General features: G+C 38.5%; 1 protein-coding gene across 1 annotated transcript in view; it reads right to left on the minus strand.

The window, feature by feature from the left end:
• Positions 1–1,603: 1,603 nt before the first annotated feature.
• The window catches only part of HEPHL1 (hephaestin like 1), a 92,564-nt gene continuing 67,510 nt past the window's right edge, over positions 1,604–26,657 (minus strand). The window contains exons 16-20 of the mRNA XM_027580503.2: positions 11,307–11,529; positions 9,856–9,995; positions 2,442–2,604; positions 1,901–1,972; positions 1,604–1,806 (exon numbers count right to left, since the gene is read on the minus strand). Of these exons, the coding sequence (XP_027436304.1) occupies positions 1,604–1,806; positions 1,901–1,972; positions 2,442–2,604; positions 9,856–9,995; positions 11,307–11,529 (801 nt within the window). The remainder of the gene's footprint in view (positions 1,807–1,900; positions 1,973–2,441; positions 2,605–9,855; positions 9,996–11,306; positions 11,530–26,657) is intronic.

Below are 26,657 nucleotides of genomic sequence, written 5' to 3' on the forward strand. Positions count from 1 at the left end.
TCAGTGGTTAGCAGGCTGGAATTCAAAATCCTTTGGGTACACTGTTTGATATGACATTCGAGCAAACTAAGAACAGAACTATTAGCATTCGCATCCTGGTTTATGTAATACCATAACTTCTATCAAATTACCCATTTCCCCTCACCAAGATGAAGATGAGAAAGTATGAAAGGTCCCTCCACCAGAGTTATTTTTTTAGGTCCTACTTGTTCATCTGGACATCCAAACGATCTGCTAAGGCAGATGTACTGATATCACTCATCTGGCATTGACATTGGCATCGCAGGGCATCTTGCCCTGAGTTAAGGGCAATTTCTCAGTCTAGTAATAAGCAAAGTTGCTTTTATCAATCTTAACCTAATGTTTAGGCATGTATACAGAGAGTATGGATCGCCTTGTAATGGGTTGAGTTTAGTAGTCCGATACTTTATTTTTACATTTGAGCCTTGAAAACTGTAATGCCTGTCTTCAAAGCCGATTTAACGATTTAAAACTTGCCACTCAGATTCTCTCTTTTCTAGCCTTTTCTCTTTTTTTTTTCCCCCTCCTACCACAAAGGGCTGTCTTTAAGAGGCATGGAATCGAGAATTTTGTGAGATCTCTTCTCCCCACCAGTCAGCTGCACTGATGAATTCTTCCTGGTGTTGCTCACGTGATGAGACTGTTTTTATTTCCTAGAAGATGCAGACTTGGAAAGATCCTGCTAGGTGAATGAAAAATCAGACTCCAAGCTCAAGTCCAGATTCACCTCCTGCAAAGCCTCCCTCATACAGGAGCTCCCACTAAACTTTTGGGGAGTCTCTGCCTCACAACGGGAGAACCTATCCTGCTCTTTTATAGCTTCCGGCCTTCCACGTTCTAAAATACAAATCAAATTCTCTAGATGATTTTTGGGGAAAAGAAAAAACGTTGCCATGGAAACATTATAAAAACATAGAACATGAAGTGAGTTGTAAACATTAAAGTATCTCTACCGGTTTGCATAAAAACAGCAGGAATTTTTTTTATGCTGGTAACTTCGCCTTCTGTAGCAAACGGGGCACAGGCTATTTATATTAAAGTGGAAAAGGCCAGGAGAGCTGGCTAAAGCTCCAAAAACTTCATTTGGTCAAATTCCTTCAGCAGATACTGATTTAGACATTTCCATGAACTCCTCAGAAAGTTATTTTCCCTGGAACGACTAAGGGAAACATCTTACATAACAGTGTTGAAAAATCAGAGCCATTCCAGATAGGTGTCTGAGGCAGTATAACTCTCAAAGTCGTCCATCTGGAAACTTGGACAGTTAGCTGAGGAAGCACCGTCTAATCTAAGAATTCCAAAAAAAAAAAAAAAAAAAAGGAAAATAAAGATATCTTTCAGAAGGTTTCCCCACCTCAGCAAATTCATTCAGAGAACAGACTGTGTTTTTCTCAGACACACCTGTTCTTCTTTCTGTATTTTATACCTGAGGATTATTCACAGCCCATTAAAAAATAAATAAGTAAAAGCAAATTGCTTTGGTTGTGTTCTGAAGGATCAGAGCCTGATCCAGGATATAATGTAAACCTTTCTTGATGAATGATGCCTTGTCCAGTTTCCTTGCCGAGGAAGACCAGCTGGTTCACAGAGCATCCGTGGGGAGTGCGCAGGACTGGACTTCCCGGTATGCAACCTGCTTCCTTGCAGACTGCAGTCTGATGGAGAGAATTACTGTGGAGATCAGGAGGAGGAGTCCAGTGATGAAGAGGATGACCAAGGCTGCTTTGGCTGCCCTAGGACCCAGATTCTTCCCAAAGAAATAGAGCTGCTCCTTGCCAGGTTCTTCTGTGAAAAGAAAAGTAAGATGTCAGTCCTCTGCCTTTCCCTAGGGAGTGAACGCTGACCATTCACATGCGGGATTCCAGGAGGGTATCGTTACCATTGGAGGGCACTGTGGCTGGGCGGGACGCTCCTCCAGACGGAGACTTGGTGGAGTAAGGGATCCTGTTGTCTGGACAAAGATGACAAGTTGATTGTTTTATAAACAACAGAAGTAGATTCTTTTCATACATGAGTTATTTCAAGGGTTACGTCATTTTACCAATGAGGACTTTATCCCATTTGTATCTGCAGGTCTTTCTTAAATTCTCACTGTTCTACTTCATACCCATACACATGCTGTCCTTACCCCCATCTACCTTTCAAGCTTCTGCTAACCCATTAAGATCCATCTGAAGCATTATAGCCTCTAGAATGTTTGCTCATATCCCCACACTGTTAACCATTACCTCCTACTGCTGCCACTGGGCCCTGTACTCTGCACTCTATGTTAGCATGTATCATATTCTATTGTAGTTACTGTTTATGTCTGCCTCTCTTACTTGACTCTGAGCCCTTGGGGGGGGCTCTTGAGCCCCCTCTTTTCAGGGCTTATGGGAAGCCTGGTGCTATCACCCATCATTGCTGACAGAAAACAGTACCTATGTTCCGAAGGACTGTGTACGTTGTCTCCATGCCAGCATGGATGTGATCAGACACATGACAGTGTAACAGCCATGTCCCTGGGTGATCTGCAAACAGTTCAATGGTTTGGAATGTCCCAGGAAAAAGATCATACACGTCTTCTCGGTAAGATTTATCTATCTGCAGAAAGAAGGTAATAAAGATAAGAGCAGAAATCAATGAAACTGAGAGTAGAAAAATAATAGAGATAAATCAAAGAAAACAAAAACTGGCTCTTTGAACAGGTCCATAAGATTGATAAACCTTGTGGTAACCATCCTCCACAATGGCCTGCAATGATCCCTGCCTCCTGCTCTTCATAATCTTTGTAGTCCCCTTCCACATTGTATGAGAGTTGGTATATGAGACCAATAGCATATGGCAGGAGTGATGGCATTCTACTTCCCAAAGACTTAGATTCTCTCTTGCTCTCTTCTCTTGGATCACTCACCCTGGGGGAAGTCAGCTCCCATGCCATACCCATGTGGTGAAGAACTGAAGCTTTCAGTCAATAGCCCTTTGAGTGAGTTTGGATGTGGATTTTCCAGTCCCAGTCAAACCTAATGACTGCAGGTCCAGCTGACATCTTGACTATAGCCTCATGAGAAATGCTGAGTCAGAACCAACTAGCAAAACTACTCCCAGATTTCTGACCTAGAAAAACTGTGAGTTTATTGTTTTAGGCCACTAAGTTTTGGAGTAATTTGTTATAAAACAATAAATAACTAATAAAAACCCTTAGACAAACTGACCAAGAAAAAAAAAAGACACAAGTTACAAATATTAGGAATGAAAGAGGGGACATCACTAAGACCTTATAGACATTGAAAAGGATAATAAAGGAATATTATGAATAACTGTGGATTCTAAAACTTAGATGGTATGGACAAATTCCTTAAGATGAAAACTTCCTAAGATCACTATTCAGATTATCTACTAAAGAAACTGGAACTATATTAAGATTTTCCGACTTTCCAATAAATTAAAACTCCAGGTCCAGATGGCTTCATTGGCAAATTCTACCAACATTTAAAGAAGAAATAATACCAACACTAAACAAACCCTACCAGAAAATAGAAGAGAACAGACCACTTCCAACTCATTTTATGAGGTAAGCATTACCCTGATACCCTAATAATTTACCTATGCATTACCCTAATACTTTATGAGAAGAGAAAGCTACAACTAATATTTTTCATGAACATAAATGTAAAATCCTTAAAAAAATACTAGCAAATTGAATCCAGCAATATATAAAAAGGATAATGCACTGTGACAAAGTATGATTTATCCTGAGACTGAAAATTCATTCAATATTTGAAAATCAATCTATGTAAATCACCAATACACTAAAAAAAAAAAAAAATTATCGACGAACTAAAGAATAAAAATGTGATCATCTCAATAGATTCAGAAAAAGCATTTGATAGAATTTAACATCTGTTCATGATAAAAATCATCAGCAAACTAAGAATAGAAAGAAACTTCTTCCACTTATTAATAGGGATTACAAAAAACCTACAGCTAACTTTATATTCAGTTATGAATAACTGAGTACTTCCCCCTAAGACTAAGGCAAGGATATTCCCTTTCACTGTTCACATACAACAAATACTAGAGGTCCTAGCCAGTACAATAAGGCAAGAAAAGAAATAAAAGATATAAGGATGGAATGAAAAAATAAAACCATCTCAATTCACAGAAAATTGTCATTGTAGGAAACCATCACCCCAAAAATCTACAAAAAAGCTACTAGAACTATTTAGTATAATTGTAGGATACAAGATCAATTACACAAAAATCAATTATATTTCTATATATTGACAATGAACAATTAGAAATTGAAATAAAGACAATACAACTTACACTATCACCAAAACCTATGATATTACTTAGGTAATAATCCAACAAAATATAGGCAAGGTCTGTATGCTGAGATGGAAAAACATTCTATGCACATGGATTGGAAGAACAAACATTGTTAAAACATCTATGCTACCCAGAGCAATCTACACATTCAATGCAACCCCTATCAAAATACCATCGACATTTTTCACAGAGCTGGAACAAACAATCCTAAAATTTGTATAGAACCAGAAAAGACCCTGAATAGCCAGGGGAATGTTGAAAAAGAAAACCAAAGCTGGGGGCCCACACAATGCCTGACTTCAAGCTGTATTACAAAGCTGTGATCATCAAGACAGCATGGTACTGGCACAAAAATAGACACATAGATCAGTGGAACAGAATAGAGAGCTCAGAAATGGCCCCTTAACTCTATGGTCAACTAATATTTGATAAAGCAGGAAAGAATATCCAGTGGAAAAAAGACAGTCCCTTCAATAAATGGTGCTGGGAAAATTGGACAGCCACAGGCAGAAGAATGAGACTGGACCATTCTCTTACACCATATACAAAGATAAACTCAAAATGAATGAAAGACCTAAATGTGAGACAGGAATCCATCAAAATCCTAGAGGAGAACACAGTCAGTAACCTCTTTGACCTCAGCTGCAGCAACTTCTTGCAAGACACGTCTCGAAAGGCAAGAGAAACAAAAGCAAAAATGAACTACTGGGACTTCATCAATATAAAAACTTCTGCACAGCAAAGGAAACAGTCAACAAAACTAAAAGGCAACTGACAGAATGGGAGAAGATAATTGCAAATGACATAACAGATAAGGGCTGGTATCCAAGATCTATAAAAAAACTTCTCAACATCCAAAAAACAAAGAATCCAGTCAAGAAATGGGTAGAAGACATGAACAGACACTTCTCCAAAGAAGACATACAAATGGCCAACAGACACATGAAAAAATGCTCTACATCACTCAGCATCAGGGAAATCCAAATCAAAACCACAGTGAGATACCACCTCACACCAGTTAGAATGGCTAAAATTAACAAGACAGGGAACAACAAATGTTGGCAAGGATATGGAGAAAGGGGAACCCTCTTACACTGTTGGTGGGAATGCAAGCTGGTGAAGCCACTCTGGAAAACAGTATCGAGGTTCCTCAAGAAGTTAAAAATAGAGCTACCCTATGACCCAGGATTTGCACTGCTGGCCATTTACCCATAGATACAGATGTAGTGAAAAGAAGGGGCATTGCACCCCAATGTTCATAGCAGCAATATCCACAATAGCCAAACTGTGGAAGGAGCTGAGATAGCCTTCAACAGATGAATGGATAAAGAAGATGTGGTTCATATATACAATGGAATATTACTCAGCCATCAGAAAGGATGAATACCTACAATTGACATTGACATGGATGGAACTGGAGGGTATTATGCTAAGTGAAATAAGTCAATCAGAGAAACACAATTATCATATGGTTTCACTCATATGTAGAATATAAGAAATAGTGCAGAGGATCATAGGGGAAGGGAGGGAAAACTGAATGAAAAGAAATCAGAAAGGGAGACAAACCATGAGAGACTCTTGACTCCAGGAAACAAACTGAGGGGTGTGGAAAGGGAGGTAGGTGGGGGGGATGTGGTAACTGGGTGATGGGCATTAAGGATGGCACATGATGTGATCAGCACTGGGTGTTATATGCAACTAATGATTCTTGAACACTACACCAAAAACTATTGATGTACTATATATTGGCTAATTGAATTTAAATAAAATAAAATTTAAAAAAAGATCTGTATACTGAAAGTACAAAACACTGATGAAAAAAATCAAAGCAAATCTAAATATATAGAGAGCTATACCATGTTCATGAGTTGGAAGACTTAATATTGTTAAGATATCAATTCTCCTCAAACCAATATACAAATTCAAAGCAATTCCAATACAAATCCTAGCAGGATTTCTTAATAGAAGTCAACAAGAAATCAATTTATTTCTAAAATTTATATGGCAAGGCAAAGATCTAGAATAGCTAAAACAACCACCACCAGATTTAAAGACTTACTATCATGCTAAAGTAATCAAGACAGGATAGTACTCAAGAAAGGACAGATACATAGATCACTGTAACAGTACAGACATCCCAGAAATGAACCCACATATACACGATCAATGTGATTTCGACACAGTGGGAGAAAGGGTAGACTTTTCAATGAATGGTGATGGGATGACTGCTTCCATATGCAAAAAATAAACCCTGAACCATATATGAAAGTTAAAATGGATCAGAGGCCTAAATAGAACACCTAGAACTATAAAACAGCTCGAAGAAAATCCTTGTGACCTTGAGTTAGGCAAAGATTTCTCAGATATGACACCAAAAGCATGATGCATAAAAGAAAAAAATGAATAACTGTACTTCATCTGAATGAAGATTTTTCTGTTCTTTGAAAGATAACATTAAGGAAATAAAAAGATAAGCCACAGACTGGGAGCAAATATTTGCAATCCTGTAGCTGGTAAAATATTTGTATGCAGAAAGCCCTCAAACTCAACAATACGAAAATGAACAAAATTTAAAAATGGGCATAAAATTTGGACACTTCACCCAAGATTTACAGATGGCAGATGGTAAATAAGCACATGAAAAGATACTCAATATCATTAGCGATTCAGAAAATGTAAATAAAAAACAATGAGCTACCAGTACATACTTAATAAGATGGCAAAGAAACAATAAAATAAAAATGGAAGATACCAAGTGTTGATATGGGTGTGGAATAGGTGATGTTCTCATGCTTTCTGGTGGGAATGCAAAAGTGGTACTGCCTCTGTGGAAAATACTTGGGCAGTTTATTATGAAGTTAAGCATACACTTATGACATGGTCTGGCAATCCAACTCCTAGGTATTTTCTCAAGGGAAAAGAAAACTTATGTTCACAGGAAAATATGTATACCGATCTTTACAATGACTTTATTTGTAATAACTAAAACCCAGAAAGAACCCAAATGCCCCTTGATGGGAAAATGGATTAACAAACTGCAGTATATTAATACACTGGAATACTACTCAACAACTGAATGAAACAAAGTACTGATACACACAAGATGGATGCAATTCAAATGCCTACACTAAGTGAAACAAGCCAGTTTCAAAATGCTGTAGATGGTATGATTCCATTTATATGACATTTCAGGAAAGGCAAAACTATGGAGACAGAAAATATATCAGTGGTTGCCACGGGTTAAGGATGAGGAAGTAGCTGACTCTAGAAAGTGCAACAAGGACATTTGAGGGAGTGATGGGGATGTTAATCAGTATTGTTTACACTATCATGTGTGCTTCCCAAAACAGAACTACACACTAAACAGAGGGAATTTTACTCAATATCAACTGTACTATAATTTTAAAGTTTATATAATATGTATACCAAATAATTGTACAGGTGTATAGAATGATTTTTATAATTTTATTGAATTTTATAAATTTTTAATATATTTTTAAAGATGTGAGTTGAAAAAGCCAAGTTCTGAAAAGCGGCATAGCCATTTAATATGTAAAACTGTAGTCATTGTAGGCTAGTCCTTGGTGTCTTCAACTATGTTAAATAAATATACAGGGGGGAAACATTAGGCATTTTATTAAAGTTACTATTTATTGCTGTATAACTGGAAAAGGACCAATGCAGCTACTTCCACAGATTAGATGTGATTATTCTTTTCTATTCTTTTTTCTTATAGACTTCACTAAGCACTTGGGATGATGGCCTATTTATTTATTTATTTTTAAAGATTTGATTTATTTATTTGAGAGGGAGAGAGAGCATGAGCAGGGGGAGCTGCAGAGGGAGAAGGGGAGGGAGAAGCAGATTCCCTGCTGAGCACAGAGCCCGAAGCGGGGCTTGATCCCAAGACTCCAAGATCATGTCCTGAGCTGAAGTCAAACACTTCATTGACTGAGCCACCCAGGCGCCCCGGATGATGGCCTATTTAGACCTTATTCCTGAGATTCTGATTCCTCAGGACCAGGGTGGGGCCTGGCAGTCTGTTTCTTAAACAGCTCCCCAGGGTAATTCTGTATAGCCAGTGCCACCGAGATGGAACAGCTTGATGCTAGACAGGCAGAAGGCCACACATGGTCCAGCCCAGCTCAGTAGGGCAAAAAAAAACCCAATAACAACAAAAAACCCAGCCCAGCTCAGTAGGGCAAAAAAAAAAGCAAGATAAGTTTTGGAGCCCAAGCCAGAGCTTGAGGTATCTCCTTTACTGGATAGGGCTATTCTGTTAGCTAATGACATAGAAAAGAAAGCAAATAGAAGGAAAGTAAAAGAAAAGGGGAAGGTTAAGGAAAAGAAACAAACTACTACAGGTGCTTTCATATACAGTATTAACAGCATAATCCAGAGTGGTAAAAATTATCCCCATACAACTGATGAGAAAACTCTCATCTGAGGCTTGGAGAGTTTCTCACAAGCACAACAACAACAACAACAAAAAATATATATATATATACATATATACATATTAAGAAATATCTACCAGGGGAAGGGTATAATCACATTATTCTGTTCCATTTTCTAATATGAACCTCACAAGCCATCTTTGTTCACAGTGAACATACATTGAATCTTTTAGTTCAAAAAGTCTTCCCCAAAGCATATTCCTTTTTTTATTATTATGTTATGTTAGTCACCACACATCATTAGTTATTTTTATTTTTTATTTTTGTTAATCACCATACATTACATCATTAGTTTTTGATGTAGTATTCCATGATTCATTGTTTGCGTGGAACCCCCAGTGCTCCACACAATACCTGCCCTCTTTAATACCCATCACCAGACTAACCCATCCCCCCACCCCCTCCCCTCTAGAATTGTTTGTTTCTCAGAGTCCATAGACTCTCATGGTTTATCTCCCTCTCTAATTCCCCACCTCTTCACTTTCCCCTTCCTTCTCCTAATGTCCTCCATGTTATTCCTTATGTTCCACAAATAAGTGAAACCATATGATAATTGAGTTTCTCTGCTTGACTTATTTCACTTAGCATAATCTCCTCCAGTCCCATTCATGTTGATGCAAAAGTTGGGTATTCATCATTTTGATGGCTGAGTACTATTCCATTGTATATATGAACCACATCTTCTTTATCCATTCATCTGTTGAAGGGCATCTCGGCTCTTTCCACAGTTTGGCTATTGTGGACATTGCCACTATGAACACTGGGGTGCATATGGCCCTTCCTTTCACTACATCTGTATCTGTAAATACCCAGTAGTGCAATTGCTGGGTCATAGGGTAGCTCTATTTTTAATTTTTTGAGGCACCTCCACACTGTTTTCCAAAGTGGCTGTACCAACTTGCATTCCCACCAACAGTGTAAGAGGGTTCCCCTTTCTCCACAACCTCTCCAACATTTGTTGTTTCTTACCTTCTCAATTTTTGCCATCCCAACTGGTGTAAGGTGGTATCTCAATGTGGTTTTGATTTGAATTTCCCTGATGGCTAAAGCATATTCTAATACTTACTTTGAAAAGAAAGCTCTCAGCATGATAATGGATGGTATGTATGTCCACTTCACTTCCCATTCCCAAGAGATACCAGTTTGTCATCGTATCCTCATTCATGATAAGGCCATGGAGATTCCCAAAAATCTTTCCATTGATAGCTAAAAGGTTGAAAAGAAAATAGTCTTTGATTAGTGATCATTACTCAATCTGGTTTTAGAAATGGTTCAAGATCTTTAGGTTACCAGTATTTTCATCTACCTGATAAACATGTAACCATCTTACTCACACCAATGTCCCTACCATTCTAGACCCAAAATCCAGGTTACTAAGAAATCCTTATAAAAGAAAGCCAGAAAAGTCACAGTTGTTTTTGTTTTTGTTTTTTTTTAAACTACATCTTGGATAATAGTGTGTGGTGTTTGTCTGCTTGCTGATTTGGCACATTCTCTTTATGGAGTGGGTTACAGGCTCATTTCTGAAGCAGCCATTATTTATACCATCCTATATAGATGAGTGAACTAAAGCACAGAGAATCAAGATCATATAAGTCAAAACTGAATGAATCAGAATATATTCCCTTAATACTTCACTTTCTGAGAACTAGTTTGGGGCAAGTTCCTAAGCAGGCTGGATTGCCAAAAGAAGGAAAGCTTCACACGGGCTGAGCCCATGCTCTTAAAATGACCAAAGCAAACTCAAGCTGGTTTGACCTGATGGGGACTCTCACCCTGCTTTCTACTAACTTTTTATTCTGTGCATTGTACCACAACCAAATGAGTTACATTTATTAAAAATAGAGAGCGTACCAAGGGAAGTATGGGGGAAGCAAAATTGTAGGGGAAAGAATAGCTGAGTCAGAATCAGCCTACATATTCTAATCAATGTTAGCAATACTTAACTTTGTGACCTTGGGCAAGGCCTATCTTTTTGTATATTTTGGTCAGAAGTAGATCTTGGTGAGAGAGTATGGGTGTGTCAATTAGAACATATTACTCCCACTTGGTGAGAGAGTATGGGTGTGTCAATTAGAACATATTACTCCTACCTTAAATTCTATAGAATTAAATAAATAACATAGACACATTAAAACAGAAATTTGGTGATGGTATTTCATGTCCCAGTGTCAGTTAAACCAGACCCTTAAATTTGATTAGCTAGAGGTTATAGATGTATTCTTATAGAAATATACCCATAAGTGATAATTCATTTTTTAAGAATTACTTTACAGTCTTATAGTTTAGGGATCCCAGGCTTCAGAGATAGAGCTCCCCAAACAATTGATCCAAAGTTGCACTGGACCTTGCTGGCAGCCAACCAATGGCTTAGCTCATTCCCTCTGAAGGAAAGTTTTAGAGGACTTTCTTTAGTGCAGGTGCCCCTGGGAATGGGGAAGGGTTCGGAGAAGGAGGCTGGGGACCTCCTACAGTCATAGGAATTTCTATGAGCTTGTATCAACACAGGTCTTATACCATGCATTTTGTTGCTCTCTTCAAAGTCGTCAGTGTGCCTAAAATGTCGTGGATCTTTATTGAGATACTTCTTTATATTGTCATCCAGATACCAGGATTCATTCTCATTAAATACCAAAAACAAGAGAACGAATTCATAATCAACATCGCTTCTTCTTCCCTTCTCATTCAACACTCCTTCTCTGCAAATAATCAGAGGACCCATCAAACCGCTATAGGTATCCTGAAAGAAAAATAAACTGAATTAGAGGAGCCTTTAAATAATTTAACAATAAAGACTATATGCTTGTAAGAAAGTCATTGTGAAAAGACTGTTGACCACAAAATATTTTTTTTAAGATTCATTTATTTATTTGTGAAGGGTGGGGCAGAGGGAGAGAGAGAGAGAGAATCTCAAGCAGACTCCATGCTGAGCATGGAGCCCCATGTGGGGCTCGATCTCACGACCCTGAGATCACAACCTGAGTGGAAACCAAGAGTTGGCCACTTAACCGACTGTGCCACCCAGGCCCCTACCACAAAATAATTATTAAGAAGCCCTGAAGATGTAGGAGTGTTCCTAAAAATGAGCTACAGCAACCTCTATGAGGGCTGAATCGGTGTCCCTCCCTCATCACTGAGTCTCCAGAGCACAGTTCAGGGCCTAGTACATAGAAGATGTTCAATAAATATTCATTGAATAAATGAATGCTTATTTCTATTTTCCCGTTTGCTTTTCAAGTGAGACTATATAACTACATACAGGTGCTTATATTCCACTTTTTATGGGTAATTGGAAAATGATATGGGACCGTGGATGACTTCCATGTCAAACTGTTCAGCCCTAAGCTTTCTTTTGAAGGAAAACTCCCACATTTCCAACTGTCTATTTAGATATTCCACCTGGATGTGCTTTCTGCAATAAGTCAACCTGCTGAGCATTTTTAAAGTGGATTTTATTGTTTCCCTCAAAACATTTCCTTCTCCAGAACTCTCAAATTCTGTTGGTAGCACTGTGCTATTTCCTGTCATTTAGGTCAGAAAAATATTTCAGTGTTTAATTCTTCCTTCTTCCTCACTTTGTCCCATCTTGTTTGCTCTCAAATCTTACATTTCTTTGCCCTTCACAATGCCTCTCCATTCTATGACTTTCTTTCCATTCCATCTGCCATGCTTCTAGTGTAGGATCATAATGCCTTACTCTGGACCAGAAATTGGCTCCTTTCTGGTCTCTGGCTCACCTCACTTCCAGCCTATCTTTTGACCACCATCAGATCAATCTCATCACTCCCATATCCATCAGCCTTCGGTGATTTTCCAGTGATATTCCTGCTGCATAAATACAAATCCTCAACAGGTCCTTAAGCCCCTCATATGCTCCCCGCAATAGATTTTTCTAGCTTAACTTCCCCCAAACTGCTTTCCTTTTGTACCTTATATGGTAGCCAGTATGATGCTCAACATTTCCCAAACGCACCTTCTATTTTCCTATTTTCAGCTTTGCTCACAACATTCTCTCAGACTCTCTTTCTAATGCCCTCTATATAGCCCTGTACTCCTACTGAACTCACCAGATTCTGAGTTGTATTATAATTATGGGTGTGCACATGTATTATTTTCCCCAAAGATGATAAATTCCTTCAAGACAAGAATATTTGCATCCCTCATAGAACTTGGTAGGGTCATTTACATATCATACATGCTCAATAAATATTTATTGGGATGCACAAAGGAATAAACAAATGCGGGTTTCCCATAACTCCAATATGTAATTTTATTTTTTCAAGTGTCTTGTATTTCTCTCCTGAACTCTTGCACTGTCCAATACAACTCAAGGATGTTAATATAGCATCTAATATTTAAGAGGAAGGTTAGATAATCCTTCACCTTTTTTTAAATAATGGGCAATGCTTACATTATATATCTGATATGACTTTAGTTTGGATTTTGATTTATGACATATAATTAGAGACTAGTTGTTTTATATACACATATCTGACTTGAATTCAATATTGAATGTTTAATTGCTAAGTAAATTTAGTTTATTTATTAGTCAAATAGTTTGTAGTTTCAGTTATTATGTTTGGAGTGTGCTTTCTTTCCTGAGTCCAGATAGCAATGGTAATGCCTTTAAAAATGATAGATTTCACACATCAAAAACCATGATATAAATTACATTGAAATATATTTTTATTTTATGATTATTTACATATCCTCTTTTGCTTCCTGCTATCATGTAAGTTCTAAATTTGGTAACTAAAACATTGGGATTTTGTTTTTTTTTAACTTGTACTTTATTTTTAAATTTAAATTCAATTAGCCAATATATGGTACATCATTAGTTTTGATGTAGTGTTCAATGATTCATCAGTTGCATATAACACCTAGTGCTCATCACATCACATACCCTCTTTAGTGCCCATCACCAAGTTACCCCATCTTCCCACCCACCTCCCCTTCCATAACCCTCAGTTTGTTTCCCAGAGTCAATAGTCTCTCATGGTTTGTCTCCCTTTCTGATTTCTTCGCATTCAGTTTTCCCTCCCATCCCCTATGATCCTCTGTGCTATTTCTTACATTCCACATACAAGTGAAACAATATGATCATTGTGTTTCTCTGATTCACTTATTTCACTTAGCGTAATACCTTCCAATTCCACCCATGCTGATGTAAATGGTAGGTATTCATCCTTTCTGATGGCTGAGTAATATTCCATTGTATATATGAACCACATCTTCTTTATCCATTCATCTGTTGAAGGCTATCTCAGCTCCTTCCACAGTTTGGCTATTGTGGATATTGCTGCTATGACCATTAGGGGTGCAGGTGCCCCTTCTTTTCACTACCTTAACTTTAGATCGAGGGTTGGCACCAGATGGTAAATACTTTTTTACTTTTTTGGCCATACTGTTTCTGTCACAACTACTGTTTACAAAGAGACAATAGAATCCAAATGGAGTCTCTTATGCTAAGTCCATGTCACCAAACTGAGACTTAATACCTAACTTAATTACAGTTTCAACCTCTTCCTGGAGTGGAATCTTAATCTGGAGTTACCTGGTTATCACCAATGAGGTAATCTGCCTCTTAGACATCTGTCATCCCCTAAAGGAAGATGACCTGGCCACAAACAATCTGTTTTTTACTATTCACTTCCTTATCCTATCCCCTTCTGCTTATGAAAGTCTTTCATTCTGTGCAGCTCTTTGGAGCTCTGTTCTGTCTGCTAGGTGGGATGCTGCTTGATTCATGAGTTACTGAATAAAGCCTGTAGGATTGTAAAATGTGCTCAGTTGAGCTTTGCTTTTTAAGAGAATTGGTAGCAGTGATGGAATACAAAGAACAGTCCTGATGGCTTCAGGAACAATGAGAAACACAGGCATGAAACCTGCAGAACTTTGAATTCTCTTTCTAGCCATTTCTGAGGGCTGTGAGTAAGTTTTTCTTGGTTCTGAGCTCCACTCTCTTTGCATCAAGCTCCCCATCTAATTAGCTTTCCACAGTTCCCCATTTGATTGGAATCTCCAGCTCTTGGTTCAGTCCCCAAATTCCACATTGGGAACTGCTGGTCGTTACTGGCTAGAGTCAGACTGGATCCAACATAAAAACTGGGCTGGGTCCAAAACAGAATTTTGTTTTACTTGTTTTGTGTAGGTAAAGGCTATTGCTAATGGAATCTTGGAAGCCAAAAGCTGCAAAATTGGTGGGCATGGGTTGAGCACTTAAAAGTTGTTAGAGCATCTGCTACTTAACCCTGAGACTCCCATGGTAGAATACACTGGTCATGTAATGGGTTAGATTGACACCAGGTTACTCACCAACCTCAAGAAAATGTCTGTGTAACAAGGCACACTGTAAAACACCACATAATCCCCAACCCAGTGGTACATCCCCCTTAGGTATTAGTTTGTCTCCAAGAGACCCAAAGCTTAGCTAAAAAAAAAAAAAAGAAAAAAAAAAAGGCTCCTCAAATTCCAAAGAGTTGAGCACGCCACCTTCTGGCACATCTGCTTATTTTATGTCTTAGAACTACAGTCCCAGAAACTATACATACTACTAAAATGGCAAAATCTGACTAAAGACAACTTAGAATTACAATGGCCATTATGGGCAACATTCCCATGAGACAAGATAATTTTTTAAAGAAATGCGCTTACAAACAAGAGTTTCCAAATCAAGCAAACAGAATGGGATACCTATTTTAATTGGTATGTAAAACCTTCCAAAAGGCTTTAAGATTCCAAAATAACTTCATTAAAAGTTTCCTTGCAAAAGGCTAATGAAAAATTAAAGATGCAAAAAGTATCTAAAACAATACCTAGGCCTTCTTCATTACAACCTCCTAGGGGTCCATCATCAAAACACTGGCCCAGAAATTGATGTCTCATTTGTAATCATCTGAGACATAAGGAGAAATCCTGTCCTTAAAGGTTTTGTGCAAATTCTTCAATATCAACTCAAATGCCCCCATATCTACCTACAAAAGAGAGCCCTCCATTGTGGGGGCCCCCCAGAGTTGATAAGACTGATGGATTTTCTGGTAAACTGCTATGTTATTTCCTTAAAAAGCCCAGGGGAAACTAAAATGAAAATGAATGAAAAACTTTGCCAAATTCTAATGGATGGTGGAGCCTACAGAGGGGATCCTGAGAAAATTGGTAAAAGCCAGAGAAGGATAAGAATTCTTACTAAGAGTCAGCTCTCCTGAATCTCTTTCTGTAGTGTCCAGTTAAGAGCAGAAAATAAAACTTTACGTCGTTCTTTCCTTTCCAAACTCATACCTGTTGGTTACTGATCATTTCTCTCCCAGGGATAGCTATTGCCTTCTTGCTTGCCTTGTTTTATGTCCTAAGAACTTGACTTGGCTTTCTCCTGCCTGGGACATGCAGGTTGCCATTTCTTTCTGTTGCCTATCTTTGGGTGTGACTTTAGGTCTTGGGAAAGTAGTATCCTTTGTACCCTCTTCAGGGACTGCTTTTTGTAGGAAACAGAACCCCACAATGACCACTGGTGCATGTTCGCTCAGACTCCGAGATCTCTCAGAAAATTCGGGATTGCAGGATTAAAAATAACCCGAAAGGATCAGAGTGAAATGCCCTTGGGATGTGTGTGGTCTGTTCTAAAGTACGCAGCAGAAGATGTTTTGTAGATAGGAAGCCAGCTGTAAACAGCACACTGTGCACTCCCCTCTTTGCCCCCTTGTCCTGTAAATTCTCTTTTAAAGATTCTTACGTGCTTGACTAACCCTGTATACATGGAGGCATGTGCCTTACTACGCCCCTGCTGTAAACCATTATAGATCTATATCGCTGTAGAAGGTATATAAGAGTATGGAAAATAAACCTCGGCACCTCGGGCTGTTAGCTCGGGGTCCCCTGTGCCTCGCTATACTGTTGTCTCTTTTTCTCAGTTCCTTCACCGCCCCCGGTCCCTGACTCTCCGAGGTCGACAAGCGGCGCCCGAATAGGGACCTGAAGCCCCTGTTGAGGAGTGATCGGCCAGCACTAGGAACCCTACAGAAGGTGGTAAGCAGGAAAGTTTATTACAGGATTATGGGGCAATCAAATGTGAAAGCATCAAGTTTTGCTGCATTGATACATCATTTTCTTAAAGAATATGGAGCTAAAGTTACTAAGCAGCACATAGAAAAATGTTTGGAAACAGTAGTTGAATATAATCCTTGGTTTCCAGACGAAGGCTCCTTAGATGAGGAGACTTGGATCTGAGTGAAGGATAATGTCTTGAAGGCTATGAGACAGGGTGAAACGATTCCCCTTGATTTCTGGCCCATTTGGGCTTTAGTACGAGTGGTTATCAATACTATGGAAACTGGGGATAAGTTATCCCTGGCTGAGGTTGCTAAAGAAACTACTAACTCTTTACATACATATGAATTAGATGAAGAGACTTTAGAAAGGCTAAGACTGAAAGTAAAAAAGTTTTCGCCGCTTCACAGTCCCGGCCGTTACCCACGGCCACCCAGCTTTTAATGGAGGACCCCACCGAAGATGATCAACCTCCCTCCACAATAGATTTATTCTCTTTCAAATGATCCTCCCTAGCTCTCTCACCTCTCGAAAAGGAACTCCGATGGCAAGGAGCTAATTATCTATTTATGGCTTTCCCCATAGACCCACCACAAGCTGCTGGTCCCGTCTATGAGGGATTAGATTTAAATACCTTAAGGGAACTAAAGAAGGCTTGCCACTTGTATGGACCCACAGCCCCTTATACTATAGAGATTTTGAAAGCTTGGGCAAATTCTGGGGAGTGGATCCCTCATGACTGGCATATGGTTGCACAGGCTTGCCTTAAGCCACAAGATTTATTACAATGGAAAATGTGGTTATCAGATGCCGCCTATATGAAAGCCCGGGCGCATTGGGCTAACCCAGCCATGCATCATATTTCTTTTGAAATGCTCACTGGCTCTGGCCCCTTTTCAGATGTTCGAGAGCAATTGGTTAACACCCCACCTGCAGCCACAGTACAGGTATCTGAAATCGCCCTCGCAGCTTGGGAAAAGCTAACCCTTTCAGGGGAAGTGGGGCAAAGTTATATAAAAATTGTGCAAGGCCCTACAGAAGCATATACTGATTTTATTTCTTGGCTTAAAATGGCTATTGACCGCCAAGTCGATAATAAACCTGCTAAAGAGCACTTGCTAAGACAGTTTGCTTTTGAAAATGCTAATGAGGACTGCCAAGCGGCCATCCGGCCACATAGGGAAACAGGAAACATTCTCGATTATCTTCATCTATGTAGAAACATTGATACTCTTACATATCAAGCTCAGATAGCCTCCCTTCAGCTCATGGCCCTACAAAAACAACAGGATATAAAATGTTATCATTGTGGGAAAGTAGGACATGTCAAGAAGGAATGCCATAAAGCCCCCCAACCTAGAGCCAATTCCCTTTCTAAATACTGCCCCTAGCCTCTGCCCTCGTTGTGGCAAAGGCAAACATTGGGCCAAGGAATGCAAATCCAAATTTGACAGGCAAGGTAACCCACTCCCGTTAAGGTTGGTAAACGGGATGCAGGGCCACCCCTGGGCCCCGAACAACAATGGGGGATTCAATATGTCGCCTCTCCAGCAACTTCTGCTGCGCACATAAACCCTCCGTGTTATCCCTCAGTCCTGCTACCCAGGGAAGTGCTGCAGTAGATTTAACCACTCCTTTTACAGTAACTCCTTCTTCACCCTGGTCTTGGACCTCAAAAAATACCCACGGGTTATTATGGACCTTTACTAAGAGGAACCATGGGTCTTGCGCTAGGAAGGTCTAGCCTAAATCTTAAAGGAATCCAGTTGATGACTGGAGTAATAGATTCTGACTATGAAGGAGAAATAATGGTGGTTGCACAGACTCAGGTTCCTTGGACTTTTAAGGGAGGAGATAGAATTGCTCAGTTATTATTACCCTATGTAAATATTGGTCAGTCCCAACAGATTGGACGAGGAGGATTCGGTAGTACTGATCCTCTCATGGTTAAATGCGTTTCATTATTGACTCAGACTGATCATCCTTCTATGACTCTTAAAATTAGAGGAAGGACTTTCTCAGGTCTAGTAGATTCTGGAGCCGATATTTCAGTAATATCCTCCCAGCATTGGCCTAATACCTGGCCCACGCAAGCAACCTCTAGTTCAGAAGGAATAGGTTTTGTGACGGCAGAAGAAATTCAACAGAGTACTGTGCCACTTAAATGTGAGGGACCAGATGAATTAGAAGGAATTATCCAGCCTTTCATCTTAAATACCCCCATTAATCTTTGGGGAAGAGACCTCTTGCAACAGTGGGAAGCCGAGCTAGTCATCACCCCAGATCGGCCAGTTAATCAAATCATGACAAAGATGGGCTATAAACCAGGACAGGGCTTAGGCAAACAACATCAAGGAATCATGGAGCCTATCATTGCCCAAGGACAAACTCATAGGGCTGGACTGGGTTACCCTTTTTTCTAGGGGCCATTGAGGAAAAGAGGCCTGCCCCCATTAAAATAACATGGAAAACTTCTTCCCCGGTTTGGACTCCTCAATGGCCCCTTCTGATAGAAAAATTGCAGGCCTTAGAACAAATTATTCAAGAACAATTGCAGGCAGGACATATAGAGCCTTTGCAATCTCCTTGGAACTCTCCTGTTTTTGTTATCAGAAAGAAATCAGGTCAGTGGAGGCTCTTAATAGACCTTCGGAATGTTAATCCCATCATGGAGCCTTTGGGTGCCTTGCCGCCTGGGTTACCCACTCCTACAGCCATTCCCAAACAATGGCCATTGATAATAATAGATCTTAAGGATTGTTTCTATACCATTGCCATTCACCCTGAGGATAAGGAGAAATTTGCTTTTTCTATCCCCAGCACTAATAACGATAAGGAACCAATGAGACGATATCAATGGACAGTATTGCCACAAGGCATGACTAGTTCTCCTACCACGTGTCAGTATTATGTTGTCCAGGTCCTCCGACCTGTTAGAAAGCATTATTCTCGGTCCTACATTATTCATTATATGGATGATATTTTACTGGCGTCACAAACTGAAACCGAATTACAAAATATGTATCAGGCCACTTCCCAACATTTGACTTCTGCCTTGCAGAATGGCAAATACAGCATATCACAGGTATTCCTTATAATCCTCAAGGACAAGCTGTAGTAGAAAGGGCGCATGCCACCATTAAAAAACAACTCCATGAAACTATTTCAAAAAAGAAAGGGGGAATCTCCCCCTGAGACCTCATGGCACAAACCTTATATATTTTTAATTTTCTAAACTTACCCCAAGGAGAACCATATACTAGAGCTGACAAACATTTCTCGCCAGGTCAATCTCAACTCAGGATGCACCCGTGTGGATAAAAAATAATGAAAATAATTGGTTGCCCGGGAAATTAATTACCCAAGGCCCTGGTTATGCTTGTGTCATTCCAGATGGATCCAGTCGAGCAATTTGGATACCTCTTCGGAAAGTCCGGCCCGGGACCAGTGATAAAGACAACAGAAGAGTTCTCTCAGCCGCTGCAGGGATTGACTACCCAACCCCCTGTCCGAGAGATGGCAACACTCTCCTTGAAGAGCCTTCGAAAACGAAAATTGCCACCGACAATACCCCCAACTTGGGGGCAACTGAAGACCCTCACTCAGAGGGTGGAGAGAGTCCTGGAAACGACCAGATCTACCAAAACCCTTGAACATTTGATCCTGGCTATGTTAGTGGTGGTGATATGCACCTCTGCGCAGGATGGATTCCATACTTCTTCTCCAGGCCCATATGGGGGGTCTGGATCCTGGATACTGTACCCTCAAAAAAGCAAATGAGTGCCCCAAATCTCCATCACAGAGTGCTTACGACAGCAGCTAATTTGAAAAAAGAAAGGGGGAGCTGTAGGAAACAGAACACCACAATGACCACTGGTGCATGTTTGCTCAGACTCCGAGATCTCTCAGAAAACTCGGGATTGCAGGGTTAAAAATAACCCAAAAGGATCAGAGTGAAATGCCCTTGGGATGTGTGTGGTCTGTTCTAAAGTACGCAGCAGAAGATGTTTTGTAGATAGGAAGCCAGCTGTAAACAGCACACTGTGCACTCCCCTCTTTGCCCCCTTGTCCTGTAAATTCTCTTTTAAAGATTCTTACGTGCTTGACTAATCCTGTATACATGGAGGCATGTGCCTTACTACGCCCCTGCTGTAAACCATTATAGATCTATATCGCTGTAGAAGGTATATAAGAGTATGGAAAATAAACCTTGGCACCTCGGGCTGTTAGCTCGGGGTCTCCTGTGCCTTGCTATACTGTTGTCTCTTTTTCTCAGTTCCTTCGCCACCCCAGGTCCCCGACTCTCAAAGGTCGACAGCTTTTATATACAAGGGGTGTTCAATACTGCCAGAAATATTTTCCTGGCTGAAAAGTGACAAGATATTTAAATTTTTAAAGTAGTTCTGACACCAGAAGTTGGCCATATTGGAAGCTGATAATCAGACCCTGACAGAAACTTGTTTTAGATCTCCTTCCCTAAGCAAAAATGAACCTATGTATCCAGGAGGAAAGAAAAACATCTCAAGCATTTGTAGAAGGATTTACTAAAACATTCCAGAGACAAACCATTATAAATACATAGAAATCTTTTGATTTTTATCTTAGCTGGAAATTCTTCCTGACTTATATTTTTAAAAAAATCAAATTGAAAATAATGAGGTTAGGTGGGTACATCAGCCCCTCAGTATCATTTAGGCTGCAACCCAATTCTTTGAGAAATTAAAGCAACTACCCTCATCTCACAAATCTTGACAAAACCAAAAATGCAGCTCCAGAAACAATTCAAAATCCACCTATTCTATTTATCAATCCCCCAAACCTCACCTATTTATCACAAATTTGTAAAAATCCTGGTCTTAGGAAACAAACGTCTTTTTGGAAGAACTTGCATTCTTTCCCTGTGCCCTTGAGATTGTAAATATTCTACCTGGTCTTCTCCAGGAATTCTTTTATCTAGCCATCTCTTTGATATACAAACTTCATGGAGGTAATTCTTACCAGAAGAAAAACAAGGAGGTGGGGAGTTTCTTTGGAACTTGGGCAAATGAAAAATCATGTCTTCTCCACAAATATTAATAAAAAGCTTTGATCATCTTAATAGGTAACCTTAACTTTTTCCATCTACCAGAAACACAATTTGGATCTAATTTCTATTATAACTAGTGGATTTCATATTATTGTGCTTGATTCATGGCAGAATTTTAGAGCAGAATCTATAAGATCTGTTTATATCTGTGTATGTGTGTGCATGCATGTGCATGCATGCGTGTGTGCGTGTGTGTTATAGATGTGTGATGTTTTCTACCTTGGCACGGTAGTGCCAAAATGAATTTGTAAAAGAGCTCTGTTTAATTGACTTAAAGAAAATTAAGTACTTCTATGAATTAAGTATTTATAAAATTCTCAAAAATATAATAGAAAGTAACCCATTGCTTTTTAGGTTCATGTGATCTGGAAAAATATTCAGTATTAAAGCTAATTTAAGTTTGATGGCTTAATTAAAATGTACATGTCTTTAGAATTATTAACATTAAATAATGCAGACCTACAACTTTTATTCTACTTGGGTTTATTAGTTAAATAAGTCCACATTACCTCTGTTAAAAATTTTGTCAGCAAGAAAAATAACTTGTATGATGAAATTTTCGTAAGTATTCTAAACATAATTGTTAAAAACAAGTGAATTAAATAGCTGTAACTGGAATTAGAGTTTTTAGGTGAACTTTTTTTTAATGTTTGAAGTTTTTATTTAAATTCTCATTAGTTAACATATAGTGTAATATTATTTCAGGAGCAGAATGCAGTGATTCATCCCTTACATAAAACATCCAGTGCTCAACACAAGTGCTTTCCTTAATACCCATCACCTATTTAGCCCTTTCTTCTGCTCCTCTCCATCACCCTTCTGTTTGTTCTCTATAGTTAAGAGTCTCTTATGGTTTACTTCCCTCTCTCCCTTTTTTCCCCTTCCTCTATGTTCATCTGTTTTGTTTCTTAAATTCCAGATATGAGTGAAATCATAGGTATTTGTCTTTCTCTGACTGACTTATTTCCCTTAGTATAATACTCTCTAGCTCCAATCACGTCATTACAAATGACAAGATTTCATTCTTTTTGATGGCCAAGTAATATTCCACTGTATATTGCATATTCCATTGTATGTATACCACATCTTCTTTATTCATTCATCAGTCGATGGACATTTGGGCTCTTTCCCTAGTTTGGCTATTGTTGATCATGCTATAAACATTGGGGTGTATGCATCCCTTTGAATCTGTATTTTTATATCCTTTAGATAAATACCCACTAGTGCAATTGCTGGATCATAGGGTAGTTCTATTTTTAACTTTTTGAGGAATCTCCATACTGTTTTCCAGAGTGACTACCAGTTTGCATTCCCACCAACAGTGTAAGAGCATCCTTGCCAACATTTGTGGTTTCCTGTGTTGTTAATTTTAGCCATTCTGACAGGTGTGAGGTAGTATCTCATTCTGGTTTTGATTTGTATTTCCCTGATGGTGAGTGATGTTGAGTATCTTTTAATGTGTCTGTTGGCCATCTGTATGTCTTCTTTGGAAGAATGTCTGTTCATGTCTTCTGACCATTTCTTAACTGGATTATTTGTTTTTTGGGTGTTGGGTTGGATAAGTTTTTATATATTTTGGATACTAACCCTTTATGAGAGATGTCAATTTGCAAACGTTTTCTCCCATTCTGTAGGTTGCCTTTTAGTTTTGTTGTTTCCTTTGCTTAAAAAAAAAAAAAGATTTTATTTATTTACTTATTTATTTATTTAAGAGGGTGGGGGAGGGACAGAGGGAGAGAGAGAATCTCAAGCAGATTCCACACTGAGTGTGAGCCTGATGGGGGACTCAATCTTACAACCCTGAGATCATGACCTGAGCCAAAATCAAGAGTCAGATGTTTAACCAACCAAGCCACCCAGGCACCCCCAGAAGCTTTTTATCTTGATGAAATCCCAATAGTTCATTTTTGCCTTTGTTTTCCTCACCTCCAGAAACCTGTCTAGTAAGAAGTTGCTACAGATGGTGTCAAAGAGGTTGCTGCCTGTGTTCTCTAGGAGTTTGATTGTACCTTTCTCACATTTAGGTTCATCCATTTTGAATTTATTTTTGTGTATGATGTAAGAAAGTGGTCCAGTTTCATTCTTCTGCATGTGGCTGTCCAGTTTTCCCAGCACCATTTGTTGAAGAGACTGTCTTTTTTCCACTGGGTATTCTTTCCTTTTTTGTCAAAGATTAGTTGGCCATATAGTTTTGGGTCCATTTCTGGGTTTTTTATTCTGTTCCATTGATCTATGTGTCTGTTTTTGTGCCAGTACCATACTGTCTCGAGCACTACAGCTTTATAATATAGTGCAAAGTCCAGAATTGTGGTACCTCCAGCTTTGTTTTTCTTTTTCAAGATTGCTTTGGATATTCAGGGTCTTTTGTGGTTCCATACACATTTTAGGACTGTTTGTTTTAACTCTGTGAAAAATGCTGGTAGTATTTAGGTGAACCTTTCAGCAATAATGGTATTTTATGGTATGTCTACCTAAATAGTGTCCTCACATCTTTTTGATAATTTAAAACCTTAGAGTTTTGCTAAGTGAAATGAAAGGATGAATAGTAATTTAATATCTAGATCATTTCCAGATAAAATAAAATACCGAAACACTAATTACTGAACATGGGTTTACCTACTTTTTTGACTTCTTATTACCAAGAAACTTAAGATATTTGGGTTTATTAATAAACAAGTTTTATGCCACATTACTATGAGGAAGAATATATTTCTACAAGTTATGAAATGTATTTATAAATTTGCCAAATCACAGAATACTAATGTAAAAGACAGTTAACAATTGTTTACTTTTTTGTTTTCACTAGAAATCATGGTGATTAATGGTTAAAAATTCAATATATTCAAGCTACTAGAAACAATAAGGGAAATAACTCTGTTTGCAAGGAAACTAGGCTGTGTGTTTTTGGTAAAAGAAGGTATGAGAAATGGAGATGCGTTTTTGTTGAGGGAAAAGAAAGTAATTTTGTCCTAGAGCAAGGCTGATTATTTCAGAATAAGGAAGAGGGGGGAAAAAGGACAAAATTTGGATGTAAAAAAGGAAGTTGTAGAAGGTTTGTAGAAGGGAATCTTGGAAAAGAAATTTAATGTGAGTCAAGCTGGCTAAGACTATAATAAATTTAAGTAAAAAAACATTTTAATATCAAAATACACTGAAATATGGGTAATGCTGGCCTTGTAGAATGAATTTGGAAGTTTTCCTTCTTCTTCTATTTTTGGGATAGTTTGAGAAGAATAGATATTAACTCTTATTTAAATGTATCATAGAATTCACCCGTGAAATCCCAGACTTTTGTTTGTTGGGAGTATTTTGATTACTGATTCAATTTCATTACCAGTAATTGGCCTGTTAAAATTTCCTATTTTTCTGCTTCAGTTTTGGAAGATTATATGTTTCTAGGAATTTATCCATTTCTTCTAGGTTGTCCAATTTGTCCAATAATTTTTCATAATATTCTCCTATAATCCTTTATATTTCTGTAGTGTCAGTTGTTATTTCTCTTTTTTCATTTCTGATTTTGAGTTCTCTCTCTTTTTCTTAATGTGTCTGGATAAAAGTTTATCAATTTTGTAAATCTTTTCAAAGAACCAGCTCCAGGTTTCATTGATCTTTTTTATTGTGTGTGTTTTTTTTTAGTCTCTCTTTCACTTATTTCTGCTCTAGTCTTTATTATTTCCTTTCTTCTACTAGTGTTGGGTTTTGTTCTTCTTTTTCTAGCTCCTTTAGGTGTAAGGCTAGATTATTTGAGATTTTTCTTGCTTCTTGAGGTATTGCTATAAACTTCCCTCTTAAAACTGCTATGGCTGCATCCCAAAGATTTTGGGCCATTGTATCTTCATTTTCATTTGTCTCCATTTATTTTTTGTATTTCCTCTTTGACTTCTTGATTGACCCATTTATTGTTTGGTAGTGCGTTGTTTAGCCTCCATGCAATTGTGTTCTTTTCAGGATTGTTTTCTTGCACTTGACTTCTAGTTTCATATAGTTGTGGTCAGAAAAGATGCTTGATATGATTTTAATCTTCTTAAATTTATTGAGACATGTTTTGTGGCCTAACATGTGATCTGTCCTGGAGAATGTTCCATGTGCACTTGAAAAGAATGTGTATTCTGCTGTTTGGGGATGAAATGTTCTGTACATATCTGTTAGTTCTATCTTGTCTAACGTGTTGTTCAAAGCCACCATTTCCTTGTTGATTTTCTGTCTCGATGATCTATCCATTTAAGTAAGTGGGGTCCTAGAGTCCCCTACTATTATTGTATTATATCAGTTTCTCCTTTTACATCTGTTGCCTTATTTATTTAGGTACTCTATGTTGGGTGCAAACATATTTACAATTATTTTATCCTCTTGTTGGATCGTTTCCTTTATCATTGTGTAATGCCCTTCTTTGCCTCTTACTACAGTCTTTCTTTTAAAGCCTATATGTCTGATATAAGTATTGCTACCCTCTTTTTTTTTTCACTTCTATTTGCATGGTAAGTTTCTCTAGCTCTCTGCTTTCAGTCTCTATGTGTTTTTAGGTGTGAAGTGAATCTCTTGTAAGCAGCATATAGATGGGTCTTGTTTTTTATCCATTCAGTCATCCTATGTCTTTTAATTGGAGCATTTATTACATTTATATTTTAAGTAATTATTGATAGGTGTGTACTTATTGCCCTTTTGCTAACTGCTTTCTGGTTGGTTTTATAGTTCTTCTCTATTCTTTCTTCTCTTGCTCTCTTCCCTTGTAGTTTGAT

The sequence above is a fragment of the Zalophus californianus genome, chromosome 11, assembly GCF_009762305.2.
Source record: "Zalophus californianus isolate mZalCal1 chromosome 11, mZalCal1.pri.v2, whole genome shotgun sequence".
Classification (NCBI taxonomy): Eukaryota; Metazoa; Chordata; class Mammalia; order Carnivora; family Otariidae; genus Zalophus; species Zalophus californianus.